This window comes from Denticeps clupeoides, chromosome 14 (assembly GCF_900700375.1).
Source record: "Denticeps clupeoides chromosome 14, fDenClu1.1, whole genome shotgun sequence".
Lineage (NCBI taxonomy): Eukaryota > Metazoa > Chordata > Actinopteri > Clupeiformes > Denticipitidae > Denticeps > Denticeps clupeoides.
This window is the reverse complement of record NC_041720.1, coordinates 17977730-17992803: the sequence shown is the minus strand read 5'-3', so window position 1 is coordinate 17992803 and position 15074 is coordinate 17977730. Positions and strand designations below refer to the sequence as shown.

Genomic DNA, 15074 nt, shown 5'->3' with positions numbered 1-15074 from the left:
ACTATGGTAGTATCTAGTGCATCAGCAGATGTGGGTACAATGATTTTTGTTATTTTTGTAGTATTCCTATTTAAATCCTTTTCATGTTTTCTAAATGACCATGAACTTTTGAAGGGTATTTCTAATTTAGAACTTTTAAAATCCAGAAGTGCTGCCATTATCACTGATATTAAAATACAGTAGTGTAGGCCAAAGTAACTTCTTTTTTTTTTTTTCCCCTAATCTGAATATTAGTTATTATTGTCATCCACTGTCACTGCTGCAGTCCACTAGAGGGAGTCCTGAAGTGTCAGAGAACCGAGGCATTATGCTACTCATAACTGTTTAAAAAAATATTCCTCTTTTAATAGTTTTTTTTGTAAACACAGTAAACACCTCTTCCCCTTCAACCCCTGGGTACACTTGTCTGAGAGTAACTAATAAGTCAAAAATATATCAAATAAATACATTTAAACATTTACAAAGATAGAAGGCCATGCTCATTGTCGCTATATACAGTCAAATGTTTGAGTGGGAGATTTTAAATCTCAGCAATGAACACTGCAATTTAGAAAAACAACAAATAGATTCATTCATATATGACAAGTTAACCCATCTGGTTTACAGACCCTAATGCACTGCCTCCTCTGCAGTGGAACTTGTTCAGCTAGATACTGCATGGAAAGAAGCACATTTTTCACCATTTCCACTTTCAAAATATCCAACTCACCCCAGGAGACAGTTTCCGACACCGAGGTCACAGCCTGGTTTCATTCGAGGATTAATTTTTTTTTTTAACAGCAGTTAAGGACACTGTGCAGACCAGTCACCCAAATGAACCTCCTGTGTCATTGATATTGCCTGATCTGTAACTGGTTGTGTGCCTGGCTGCGTTTTTCTGTCTCCGCGGCCGGGTGGCGGCCCGTTGAATTGCTTGTATAGATGGAGCTCTTTCACTGTGCCAGCCCGGACTGGTCACTCAGCTGTTTTGGGTGGGGGCCCTGATATAATGACCCCGGCCATGCCATGTGCACCACATTGTGCTCTCCCGTTGGGAAAGCCGGACCATGCAGTGGCTTTTGATTGCCGTGGTAACGTGCATGCTAGCCCCCTGCCCTGCCCGAGGTAAGTGCTGGAAGCAGCCAGATCTCGCAATGTGTGTGTGTGTGTGTGTGTTTCGGTGAGACAGCAGATAACAGCATGTACAGTATCAATATGGTTTGAGGAGGGCGTGTTCAGGATTCAACCGAAGACATTTGTGGAAACTGTTCACTGTCCTCCCAGGTGGCGTCTGGCTGTGGGAGTATGAAGAAGGGATACGTCACTATAGCGAGGAAGCCCTCAGGAAGGTGAGAGTGGAATATTTTAATGGATGCTAATAAACCCTCAGTTCAGTTTTTTTTTAACCCTCTTATCTTCTAAACCACCAGGAGTTTCCAGAAAAAACCAGGCCAGACAGTTTTAAACATCCCCTGTTCCATTGCCCTGATATGAGCCCCTCTCCTTCCATACCAACCTCAGGTCAGACATTAAGCATCTGACATGGCTTTTGATCCTGACACAGTTTTTTTTCTATATAACAACGCCCTGTTGTCTGTTGCAGTGGATCTGGTGAAGGCAGCAGACATCCGAGTCATCGCAGCGCTTGGTGATTCCCTGACGGTGAGCGACAGGATAGCGCATGTCCATTAAACACAAAAAAACCTGTGCGGTTTATAAAAAACGTGCTGTGAGCATTTCTTTTTGCAGACTGCTATTGGCGCAAATGCAACAAATGTATTGGGGATACCTATAGAATTCCGTCATGTGTCATGGAGGTAAACCCCTCAACTCAGAAATAGTATTTTATGATATTGAAACACTGTCTGCTACTTTTCATCCGTTTACATGTTTTTGATGTTTGATTTGGACATGGAAAAACACGGAATTCTGGTTCTTGCAGCATTGGAGGACATGGCTCTTTCGAAGATGTCATCACACTTGCAAGTAGGTTCATTTACAAACCTAAACATAATGTAAATATATTCTGTACATTTTCAGTAATGTCTATAAAACACTATTTCAAAAGGACTACATTTCCGATAGCCCTGTTTCCATCAAACACTTGTTGTTGTCATGGAAAACACCACTGCCACGAATTTTAAAATGTCATTTGACAATATCTCCTGAAATACCACAAAAGTGTAAAACCATATAATGGCGGCCTAGAGGGTAAGTGGCCTAGAAGTTCAATTCCTGAACCGCCACTGACTGCTCAGTGGCACCTCGGGATTTGACCCAGCAACCTTCCGATTACTGGACATTCCGATTACTTATGGTTAATGGAAGCATTACTGTTAAATCCACAACCATGTTTTGAGCTTGACTAGATCAAAAAAAAATCTTGCCATAGACATCATCAGACTGTTCAATCCCACCCTGATTGGCCCCGCCCCAAAAAAGACTGTCCACGGCACCCCAGCGCCTCTCAGTGAAACCGGCTTTAACCTGGCAGTTACGGGACATAACACTTTGTAAGTATCTGTGTCATTTGGCTTCGGATTTCTTTTGGAATGTTGTTTTTTCACAGAAAAACTCCTTTTGGTCCACTTGAAAGATCTCTCTAGGCACTTTATTAGATGTAAAGCCATATGTAGCTCTAGTCATTCGCTAGGTGTCCTAGGTGGATTTCGTGAATTAAAATTCTTGGTAGTAACTAGTTTCTTCTTCTTCAACATACTGATGTTAATCTACAGATTAACTGCTTCTTTCTCGTTTCATCTGTTTATTTGCATAAATCCTGTAAAATAAAATCATCTTGCATTGTTGCACCAGGGCGTTGCATTTTCGCTATAATTCCTGAAACTATATGAATGATTTGCCCTGACGCTGCTCACTAAAAAAACACCTTTCCTTCATTTCAGTAATCTTCCCGGGCAGGTCAGACATCTTATTGATTCACTGAAAACATATGAGGTGAGATCTTCATCACTGTCGTCCAAATGCAGTAAAGAGACATTTTGGCCAAAATGTAAAGAGATGTAAAATTACAGGGACTGAACTTTGACGAGGACTGGAAACTCCTGACTATCCTAATAGGCATGAACGACATCTGCGACTACTGCAAAGACAAGGTACGAGACCAGGTAAAAGATGGGGGGTAGTCGATATATACGAAGTGATCTCTAATCCTCCCTGTGTTCACTCCTCTTAGTCTCTGTACTCTGTGGAAAACTTTGTTTATTACATGACCGTGTCTTTGGAGATGCTCATGACTGAGGTGAGACAGAACGCTACATCCGTTACGTCCCAAAATGTTCTATAAACCCAAACTTGCAACTGCTTGCAACGTTCTGTGGCGCAGGTTCCCCGCATGATAGTCAATGTTGTTCAGATTCTGCCCATGGAGACCCTGAGGGAGGTCCAGAAGCCAACCCCTGGCTGCCTGCTACAACGGTATGTGACCTTTGACCTCGGCACCCATGTGACACGGCTGAATCTAAAAAAACAAAAATCCTGTCAACAATTCTCAGTGTGGCCTGTTCAGATGTGCTCATGAAAAGTTAAGTTGGATATTTAATTTGAATTTGAATTTAAATTTAATTTGAATTAAGTTTCAGCTTTAGTTTGTAATTTATTTCCTTGAGCCGTAAAGCTGATGCAAATCCACATGCTGTTTGTGTTTGGAAATTGTATCGCAGAACAACACACACTGAACAATGAAGCTGCAGATGAACAAAAGCTGCCCCTGCATTGGTGCAATGCTGCTATATGTTTGCAACAGCATGCAGCTTTGACCCTTGACCCTTTGCTTTGACAGATCTTTCTGTTCTTGTCTTGTAAAACCTGCCACCGGATCTATTGACCTGAAGGAGCTGATTGAGGTCAACCTGGAGTATCAGGTGTGTCAGATGTCAGTTTTTATTATTCAGAAGCTCGGATTTTATATTGAATTAAACCATATTACTGTTGTTTGTAGTGATGATGACAAAAATGGTGATTGTGGAGGTTAGTTATAGTGGTAAGTGTGGTGTTTGTGGTTGTGGGGGTGGTTGTGAAGGTAGTTATTGTGGCTGTGGTGGTAATTGTAGTTTTTGATGTGGTGGTTGTTGTGGTGATTGTTGTGGAGATAGTTGTTGTGGCAGAGGTGGTTGTGGTGGCAATTGTAGTTTATGCTGCTGTTGTGGAGTTAGTTGTGGTAGCCTAGTGGGTAAGGAAGCAGACCCTGTAATTGGAAGGTTGCTGGGTCAAATCCCGAGCATCAAGGTGCCATTGAGCAAAGCACCGACCCCACACACAACTGTCATGGCCGCCCACTGCTCACCGAGGGTGAGGGTTAAAAGCAGAGGAGTCACCGTGTCACTGTGTGCTCTCCCAGCCTTACTTCATAATGACTTTCACTTCACTTGAGTGGTATTTGTGGTTGTGGAGGTGACTGAATAGCTTTTCGTGATGCTTCTTGTTGTGGTTGTGTTACGGAAATTGGGAAGTATCCCATTGACTCGTTAGACCAGAGTTGAGAAGGCTTTTATTCGTGATAGGTCAGAACAGCAGTACAGGATTGTCTGAATAGTCGGTCTGTTCCTTTTATACAGCAGATATCAGCACTGCATGTCATATAATGACATACAGTGCACCCAGAAATGATTCACAGCACATCTCTGATTGATTAAATTCAATTTCCTTAGAATTCTACACACAACACCCCATCATGGCAACATGAAAAAATTTACTTGAGGTTTTGGCAAATGTATTAAAAATAATGTGAATGTCAGGCATAACCTTAGGAGGAAACCAGGCACCTACAGTGAAGCATTGTGGTGGCAACATCATGCTATGGGGATGTTTTTCAGCTGCAGGAACTGGGAGGCTAGTCAGGATAGAGGGTAAGATGACTGCAGAAATGTACAGATGAAAACCTGCTCCAGAGCGCTCTTGAACTCGGTCTGGAGCGACGGTTCATCTTTCAGCAAGACAATGACCCTAAGCACACAGCCAAGATATCAAAGGAGTGGCTTCAGGACAACTCTGTAAATGTCCTTGAGTGGCCCAACCAGAGTCCAGACTTGAATCTGATTGAGCAACTCAGAGATGTTAAACGAGATCTTAAAACGGCTGCACCAAATGCTTCCCAGCCATTCTGATGGAATTTAAGAGGTTCTGCAAAGAGGAATGCATGAAACTGGACAAGGATAGGTGTACCAAGCTTGTGACATCATATTCAAAAAGACTATAATTGCTGCCAAAGGTGCATCGACAAAGGCTGTGAATACTTATTTTCTGCAACAAAAAAATTATGTGCTGTGAATACTTCCTGGATGCAATAAAGGGCAACAAAGGAATAAAGGACAAACATAAAGGAATTACTAGTCAATTAATAAAGGATAACATGAAAATTAACTCACTCAACAGGTTCTTGTGTAGGTAGTTGTTGTTAAGTTTATGTTGTTCTGATGGTATTTGATGGTAGGTAATAAATGTGGTGGTTGTGTAGATAGTTGTAGTTGTTTTGTGGTGGATGTAATTGTTATGGCAGTGGTGGTTGTAGAGGTGGTGGTTGTTGTGTAGATTTGTGGTTGTGTAGGTAATTGAGTTGCTTTTTATGATGTGTCCTGTTGTGGTTGTATAGGTAGTTGTTGTTGATGTGTTTTGAAGGTAGTTTATGTTGTTGTGGTTGTGTAGATAGTTGTAGTTGTTTTGTGGTGGAGGTAATTGTTATGGCAGTGGTGGTTGTAGAGGTGGTTGTTGTTGTGTAGATTTGTGGTTGTGGAGGTAATTGAGTTGCTTTTTATGATGTGTCCTGTTGTGGTTGTATAGGTAGTTGTTGTTGATGTGTTTTGAAGGTAGTTTATGTTGTTGTGGTTGTGTAGATAGTTGTAGTTGTTTTGTGGTGGAGGTAATTGTTATGGCAGTGGTGGTTGTAGAGGTGGTTGTTGTTGTGTAGATTTGTGGTTGTGGAGGTAATTGAGTTGCTTTTTATGATGTGTCCTGTTGTGGTTGTATAGGTAGTTGTTGTTGATGTGTTTTGAAGGTAGTTTATGTTGTTGTGGTTGTGTAGATAGTTGTAGTTGTTTTGTGGTGGAGGTAATTGTTATGGCAGTGGTGGTTGTAGAGGTGGTTGTTGTTGTGTAGATTTGTGGTTGTGGAGGTAATTGAGTTGCTTTTTATGATGTGTCCTGTTGTTGTGGTTGTATAGGTAGTTGTTGTTGATGTGTTTTGAAGGTAGTTTATGTTGTTGTGGTAATAATTGTTGTGGTTGTGTAGATAGTTGTAGTTGTTTTGTAGTGGAGGTAATTGTTATGGCAGTGGTGGTTGTAGAGGTGGTTGTTGTGTAGATTTGTGGTTGTGGAGGTAATTGAGTTGCTTTTTATGATGTGTCCTGTTGTTGTGGTTGTATAGGTAGTTGTTGTTGATGTGTTTTGAAGGTAGTTTATGTTGTTGTGGTTGTGTAGATAGTTGTAGTTGTTTTGTGGTGGAGGTAATTGTTATGGCAGTGGTGGTTGTAGAGGTGGTTGTTGTTGTGTAGATTTGTGGTTGTGGAGGTAATTGAGTTGCTTTTTATGATGTGTCCTGTTGTTGTGGTTGTATAGGTAGTTGTTGTTGATGTGTTTTGAAGGTAGTTTATGTTGTTGTGGTAATAATTGTTGTGGTTGTGTAGATAGTTGTAGTTGTTTTGTAGTGGAGGTAATTGTTATGGCAGTGGTGGTTGTAGAGGTGGTTGTTGTGTAGATTTGTGGTTGTGGAGGTAATTGAGTTGCTTTTTATGATGTGTCCTGTTGTTGTGGTTGTATAGGTAGTTGTTGTTGATGTGTTTTGAAGGTAGTTTATGTTGTTGTGGTAATAATTGTGGTGGCTGGGTAGGTAGTTGTGGTTGTTTACATGGTTGTGGAGGTGTTTGTTATGGCAATGGTGGCTGTTGTGGAGTTATTTGTGTGGTATTTTTGGGTGGAGGCATTTGGGTCGGTTTTTGAGAGGTTTCCTGTTGTGGTGGTGGTTGTAGAGGTGGTTATTGTTGTGTAGATTTGTGGTTGTGGAGGTAATTGAGTTGCTTTTTGTGAGGTTTTCCTGTTGTGGTGGTGGTTGTAGAGGTGGTGGTTGCTAATGTGGGGGTGGTGGAGGCAGTTTGTGTTGTTGTTGTGGTCGTAGTTGTGTGCATAGCACCACGTTTTGCTAAGATGCCACTATTTTTTGTCCCAGAAAAGACTCGAGCAGCTCCTGTACAGCAACCGTTTCTTTAAAGAAGATTTTTCTGTGGTTCTCCAGCCCTTCCTCAAACATGCAGACCCCCCAAGACTCACGGTGTGTTTCAGTGGGAGATCAATAGATTGATACAGTGGGTACGGAAAGTATTCAGACTTCCTTAAATTTTCACTCTTTGTTATATTACAGCCATTTGCTAAAATAATTTAAGTTAATTTTTTTCTTCATTAATGTACACACAGCAGCCCATATTGACAGAAAAACACAGAATTGATCACATTTTGGCAGATTTATTAATAAAAAAAAAAACTGAAATATTACATGATTTTAAGTATTTAGTGGAAGCAGCCTTTTGATCTAATACATCCAAGAGTCTTTTTGGTAAGGATGCAACAAGTATTCGTCCAGGATATCCCTGTACTTGGCAACATTCATCTTTCCCTATATTGCAACCAGTCGTCCTGTCCCTCCAGCTGCAAAACACCCCACAGTATGATGCTTCACTGTTAGGACTGTATTGGACAGGCGATGAGCAGTGCCTGGTTTTCTCCACAGATACCACTTAGAATTAAGGCCAAAATAAGACCAGAGGATCTTATTTCTCACCATCCTGGAGTCCTTCAGGTGTTTGTTTTTTTTAGCAAATTCCATGTGGGCTTTCACGTGTCTTACACTTAGGAGAGCCACTCTGCCATAAAGCCCTGTCTGGTGGAGGGCTGCAGTGATGGTTGACTTACTGCAACTTTCTCCCATCTCCTGACTGCATTTCTGGAGCCCAGCCACATTGATCTTTGGGTTCTTCTTTACCTATCTCACCTTCTCCACGATAGCTCAGTTTGGCCAGACAGCCAGCTCAAGGAAAGGAAATGGAGGCCACTGTGCTCTTATGAACCTTAAGTGCAGCAGATTTTTTTTGTAACCGTGGCCCTATATCTGTGCCTTGCCACAATTCTGTCTCTGAGCTCTCCAGACAGTTCCTTTGACCTCATGATTCTCATTTGCTCTGACGTGCATTGTGAGCTGTAAGGTCTTATATAGACAGGGGTGTGGCTTTCCTAATCAAGTCCAATCAGTATAATCAAACACAGATTGGACTTGATTAGAGGATCAGAAGAAATTGTCAGAACCCAATTTAAATATATGAGGGTGACAGCAAAGGGTCTGAATACTTAGGTGGTGGTTGTTGTGTAGAATTGTGGTTGTGGAGGTAATTGAGTTGCTTTTTATGATGTGTCCTGTTGTGATATTTCAGTTTTTTAAAAGGATTTTAACAAATGGCTGTAATATAACAAAGAGTGAACAATTTAAGGGGGTCTGAATACTTTCCATACCCACTGTATACAAATATATTGATTCAGTTATGTGAATTTTACTGCTTGTTTTAAATGTAATGTAGAGTAAACAGAAAATCTGAAAGTATTTTAATTATCCAGTGTTTTACCAAGTTTAGTAACTCAGCACTTCCTCTGGATTCAAATGACTCTCTGGCTGATGGTTCGATTGGTTGACCATCTGATGATTTAATTTAATTTAATTTTATATATGTTCAGAATGGGAAGATTGACATGAGCTTCTTCACCCCAGACTGTTTTCACTTCACCATGAAGGGACATGAGGAACTGGCTAAAGGCCTCTGGAACAACATGGTGAGTTGATCAGATTAGCCACAATAATATTATGAATATGAGTTATTTTCTTTTTTTTCTGCCCTTTTCCCAAAAGTTTCAGCCCGAGGAAGCCAAGTTCATGGTTGAGAGTTTCTCCAACCCCATCCAGCTCAAATGTCCATCCCCGGTAGGATGAATTCCAAATCTGTTTGGCAATAAAATTTTGAGTGTAAATTTTTTGGGCTGAACGGATACAGACAGGTCCTCCAAAATCCTTGAGTTCAGGTGTTCCGGTCACTTCCACTGCCACAGGTGTATAAAACCAACCACCAAGACATGCAGGCTGCTTCTACAAATTCCACCTAAGCAAGTCAATTTATTAGTACTAAATATTATACGGTCAACCATTAGCAGTGGCAAATGACAACAAGGGTAAGTGGGAGGCCATGAAAATCACATAGCACAATTAAAGCACATTTATTTGCCAAAATAGTTAGTGGTGTCAAAAGTTATTAAGCAACAATTAGTTTTTCTAGAAATAAAAAAACATATTTTACGTTTTTTCGCAACTCTCAGCCTTTTTAAATCCTTGGAAAGAAGTATGGTGTACCTTTATCAGGTTTTTAATAATTGATTGTGTTGAATTCTTATTATTATTTCATATTGATCACACAGCAAGTGTACCATTAATCCATTAAAACCATTTCAGTGTTGCATTTAGTTCATCATTTTAATATATTCAATTATTCCATATCATTATTAAACCTCAGGTCGTAGAGGTCAAGTGACATTTTTTTTTATTCAGGCATGTTGAATATTCTTTGTCTGATCTTCTCACTTTCTTTTACCACCTTTAGGATCATCCATACATTTACACAAGACCCAGTTCCTCCAAAATAAACCAGTCCACTCCGTCTGGCAGCACAACATCCTCCTGCCGTCTGCCGGGTGTCATCTTTCCATTCCTCCTCGCTCTTATCTGCCTCCTCCTCTTATCCTCTTTGTAACTAAAAGCTCCTCTCCTTCCGGGCTGGAGGGCATCTGACAATTTGAAGTGCTGCTGCAACCTTCCCGATCAAGCCCATTTGCCCTTCTCTCAAACTCGCAGAACAAAAAGCGACCACTAGAGGACGTGCATGTGCATCCACTGCCATGATTGGAGGAGGGTTATGGAAAAACTGCATTTGTCAGTAGATGGAGAAAGACGTCCTCATACAACATATTGAAACAGAAGAAGAACGGCTCGTGTCCAAATGTCGTGAGCTAAAGATAAGTGAACATTCCAGCAGCACGCATGATCGGAGGCTATTCAACAAGAAATGGTTCGGAAACAAAAGCGAACCGCTCAAAGGGAAGCAGGTGCAGGTCCAATTTAGCTGAACACGATGTCTCCATAATACATTTAGCTGTGAAAGGACGGGGACTGAAAGGAGCTGAACAATGGTGTGGCTTTTAAAAGCGTGCTTCCAGGTAAACCAAGTTAAAGTAATGAGATGAGTGGGTCTGACGGCCGCCTGACCTGAAATAAAATCTGAGTGCCAGTCACTGTGTGTGGTGGGTCTGAATTAGGACACGGATGGTCTGCTTGCGTTAGGCAGGGAAGATACAGTTTTCCATTGTGCGCTTGACATGGGCCACAGGTTCCACTGTTTGCTCTGCCCTTTGTCTGCTGTTTTTGTCCAACTGTTCATTTCTCCTCGAATATATGAATGTCCAGGTGTTTTCTCCAATAAAAGAAGGCATCTCAGTTGGTTTCATGTGATAGCCCCCCCCCCGCTTGAGCAAACAGCGGTACACAAACACTGACGTCATTCGGCCTCCATTGTCTTGCCCACAAGGTCCTCTGTGAGTTGTGAAATAGGAAAAAAATATCATTGAATTACAACATTTAATTAAAGCCAAAGGGTATCTCAACTCAACTTGACCATCAAAGCATTCTGACAGGAACCAGCCCACACGGATTCCCATCAAACGTTGCGTTCGGTGAATGATTAACAGAGCTTGGAAGACGTTGTACATGTAACATGGCGCTTAAACACACAGAGGAGCGTTAGAACCAAACATGCGTCCCGAGTTCCAGATCATTCCTTCTTGCCAGTGACACGCAGCAGGGAAGAACCGGCTCGGCGCAGATTGTCTGATGACACTCCATCACCACCCACTCGCAGATCACTTTTCTGGCAATAATTTGCAACAACTTTCTGGTTAGAGATTGAAAGCCCAAATACATACCAATAGCATGATATAACCTGATATTTCTGCTTGAAAAAAAAGTATTTAAAATAATAGACCTGACTTTCATGACATAACTTACTGCACTCATTCATTGACTTGGGGGGATGTTCAAAATAATAGTGCAGAGTTTTCATTCATTCACACCCTTAATGGTCTTATTAAGGAAGACGTAAATCAACCAGATTGAGATTGTTCCACTGTTTGGACAAAAAAGTGTATTTGATTAAAATTTGACTTAAGATGGATAAATGTACAAACAAGTGATCCTAAATTGATCTCAGATGGTTTAAAATTTCCATAGGCTGGATAAAAATCCAGGCTTGAATGATTGATGGGTGTCCATATAATGGAGGCCATTCCCTCACAACCGTGGTTCCAGTTGATTCCACCTCTGGGTTACAATTTCCGACCCATTACAAATTATTTGTGAAGAAGTCATGAAGATGTTGAGATTTGTAGAGGTCACCTTACTTCTGCCCCTACAGACAACAGTGTTCATTCATTGCAGTACATGCATGGCAGAAAACAAAGATCGCTTGGTGACCCTGAATCTCCAGAGTCGAGCAGAATTCAGGCTGATGAAAAGGGATCTCATACCATGAGTTATGAGTTTCAATATCAAAAGAAGCAACTACTGTCCAAATTGCATCAGAATAATTCCATCAATATAACCATCAAAATAATTTCAAGATCCAGCCAAACATCCCCTTCTGAAAGAAAGAATGACTTGAATTCACTGCTACAGTCAGAAGACGCTTAATCAAAGCTGAACTATCAGTGAGAAGCTCCTGTGAAGCACCCTTTTTGTAAAAAAAGGCCCGTGCAGACACTTTGTTTGCCCTGAAGAGAAGAGGCGGATTGTTCTATGGACTTGGGATGGCAAATTGGTCATCAGTACCCAATGGCGACGGAAATCAAGCCACAGTACGTGGCTCATAGGGATAGGGAGGTTTTTCATACCACAGTGATGGACCTATTCATAAATATCTGGGATTATGGATCCGTTATTTAAACAGATGATCTCGCATGTAGAAAATGATGACCACAAACATGAGGAATGTATTGAGGAAAATATTGATTCCAGAGGTAATGGAGAGGCCAGCTCAATACTGGACCTCATTCCGACTGAAAACTTATACATGAAGCTAAATCCCAAATTCCAGGTTCTGTGAAATAAAGTTCATTAGTCCTGTGCTGAATTAAGTTGGTTGACTCACGTTAGCATTAATAAGTGAATTTTACTCAAACACCTTCTGCACTTTATTCGTTTATCGTATTATGTGTAGTTAATGATAGCCATCATTAAAATAATCCACTGCACAGTTTACTTTGATATAACTTTTTATTTCTTTTATTTTAAATAGTGCATTACCAGTAGTGCATACGCATCTACTATGTTATGGAAACTAACCGCCACAGTTAGAATCCAATGCAGGAAACATATTTAGTATTGGTTGTATCAGGAGAAAGTGAAGTATGTTGGATGAATCTGTTTTTCCAGCTTCTCCAACCCCATCCAGCTGAAAATCGGAAATCCAAATCTGTTTGCCAGTAAAATGTTTAAAGCATGTAAAACTATTTTTTACCTAGCATATTGGGACAGGCCCTCCAAAACTATTGAGTTCAGGTGTTCCACTCAATTCCACTGCCACAGGTGTATAAAACCAACCACCAAGAAAGTGAAGTATGTTTGATTAATCTGTTTTTTCAGTCTTTTACCTTCATGGCTGCTTTGTTCACTATTGTCATCATCAAAAGCCGCTTCATGAGATGCTCATGAAGTGAAAGTGAAGTGATTGTCATTACACTACACTACAGCACAGCACACGGCGGCACAATGAAATGTGTCCTCTGCTTTTAACCATCAGCCTTGGTGAGCAGTGGGCAGCCATGACAATCGCCCGGGGAGCAGTGTGTGGGGACGGTGCTTTGCTCAGTGGCACCTCAGTGGCACCTTGGCAGCTTGGGATTCGAACCTTCTGATTATGGGGCCGCTTCCTTAACCGCTAGGCCACCACTGCCCCAAAACATGAACATGAGTGAATGATAGTAAAAGTGTTCAGCATAAACCTGTAGGGCTAAACAAGAAATGCAATGTTTTCCCATTAATTATGTTAGCAGGGGTGTTGAGGGCGGTCCTTCTCAGGACACTTCCTGTGTGGCACAAGATGGGACTAGGCACTAAGGAGGCTTGAATCCAGAAGAAGCCAGATTACACTGTACCATTTCTTCGGGGATCTGAGGGGGATTCATTTTAAATGTTTGCTTTGTCTCTTTGTGTGTGGGGGGCTGGCGAGGGTCGGGTTTTTGCCTAGTTCATGTCTCTGTGATTTTGAGTTAGTATTATTTGGTTTGGGTCATGTGTGTGCTTGTTTGAGTTAAATAGCAGGAATTTCTTTCTTTCTTTCTTTCTTTCTTTCTTTCTTTCTGTTAAAGAATAACATTTGTGTACTTTTCTCACTAGATTTAAAACCAAAATTAGAATTGCAGCCATTTATTAGCAAAGGGCTAATAAAACAGTTCAAGCAGCACATATTAACAAACTAAAAAACACTTTTCTAACCCATTTAGTTGAATGCAGCTGTATGATCATGTGGTACATGTGTGTTACGCACTTGGCTTCCACCAGTCACGTCTGACCAGGGTTTTCTGACCAGGAGGTTTCTGTAATGCTGCTGGACGAAAGGATGAAGGTACAGATCACCTCACAATCGGGCCCATTTTTAAGAATTAAAATAAATCCATTAATTTCTCTAAACATAGGTGATGTCAAACCAACTACAACTGATAGAAATGGCAAGCCTGGTTTGACGTGATGTAGGACCCTCAGGGTCCCTTTGACCTGGCCTGCGAACCGGGTCAGTTTGTATCACCGTAGCACAGTGAGACTCCTGCTCTGTGTAAATTACTTGCTGCTGCTAGTGGATATTTGATTAGCAGAAAAGGAGCAGATTATTGATTTATGGCGGTCTTGATTACACACACGGCGCCGTATCTGTGGCTCAAAGGATTTTTCCGTGGAACATGAGTGTCATATTGTGTCGCTTGTTTGGAAAATGCAGAGCAGAAATACTGCAAAATAATGGCATAGGATTTTAATAACTGGTGTCCTAGCAACACAGGCCTTCAGTCAACAGATACCAGTGTCAACTTTCAGAGAAGCAGGGATGCTGTTTGTCTCATGTACAGATCTGCAGGTGTGTGTGTGTGTGTGTGTGTGTGTGTGTGTGTGTGCGTGTAAGGGCCTTCTTCAGCATTTAAAAGCATTCAGTGATTTTTATGTTATTGTCAGAGGACCTGTCAAACTGTAGATGCAGTCGGCAGACGTCATATTAAACCAGCGCAATTTAGCACATGTACAGACATGAGGAAGCACCATCCAACCATGACGCATCATTTATGCATGCTACAGAAACTAAAACTGAAACTAATGAAAAGACTGCAGCAACATTTGACTTGTCATTTCTTTTAGGGTTATGTAAAATATCAATCAATATGGAACCAATTTGCATATAAATGTCTTCAAAAAAATCTAATGTAATGCTACTGTATTGCCAAACAAATAACTTAACAAGTGGATAGTCAATATTATAATAGTTAAAGAGCTCTCAATCATTAAAACATTAATTAATCTAAAACATGAATTATTTACTAAATTATTATTATTAACTATTATTGACGAATTATTAACTAAAACATAAATTAATTAATAACACATTTTTGAGTCAGCGGTGGCCTAACGCTTAAGGAAGGAACCCCATAATCAGAAGGTTGCCGGTTCGAATCCCGATCCGCCAAGGTGCCACTGAGCGAAGCACCGTCCCCACACACTGCTCCCCGGGCGCCTGTCATGGCTGCCCACTGCTCACCAAGGGGGAGGGTTAAATGCAGAGGACACATTTTGTTGTGTCACCGTGTGCTGTTCTGCAGTGTATCACAATGACAATCACATCTCTTTCACTCTATGACCACAATTTTAATGAATGTGGTACCTATTAGATACTATAAGAATCTCAATCATCTTTAATACAGCTGTGATCAAATCAAACAACCTCCAGTAACTCAACTAGTTAA

General features: G+C 41.0%; 2 protein-coding genes across 3 annotated transcripts; both read left to right on the top strand.

Annotated features, from left to right (window-relative positions):
- Nucleotides 1-1039: 1039 nt before the first annotated feature.
- On the top strand, nucleotides 1040-2496 carry LOC114763710 (phospholipase B1, membrane-associated-like). Its single transcript, XM_028953466.1, has 7 exons — nucleotides 1040-1104; nucleotides 1264-1328; nucleotides 1410-1500; nucleotides 1583-1641; nucleotides 1729-1796; nucleotides 1922-1965; nucleotides 2372-2496. Exons 1-7 carry the CDS (start codon nucleotides 1047-1049, stop codon nucleotides 2494-2496), a joined length of 510 nt encoding a protein of 169 aa, XP_028809299.1. The 5' UTR covers nucleotides 1040-1046.
- Nucleotides 2497-3039: 543 nt separating this feature from the next.
- LOC114763756 (phospholipase B1, membrane-associated-like) lies at nucleotides 3040-9905 on the top strand. 2 transcript variants are annotated; one of them, XM_028953509.1, is made up of 8 exons: nucleotides 3040-3092; nucleotides 3173-3238; nucleotides 3323-3414; nucleotides 3779-3860; nucleotides 7156-7257; nucleotides 8709-8804; nucleotides 8881-8952; nucleotides 9623-9905. In XM_028953509.1, the coding sequence occupies exons 1-8, from the start codon at nucleotides 3060-3062 to the stop codon at nucleotides 9770-9772; spliced, it is 693 nt and encodes a 230-aa protein (XP_028809342.1). In that variant the 5' UTR covers nucleotides 3040-3059; the 3' UTR covers nucleotides 9773-9905. The 2 variants fall into 2 exon arrangements, with proteins under 2 accessions (XP_028809342.1, XP_028809343.1); XM_028953510.1 differs by lacking the exon at nucleotides 8881-8952.
- Nucleotides 9906-15074: the final 5169 nt, after the last annotated feature.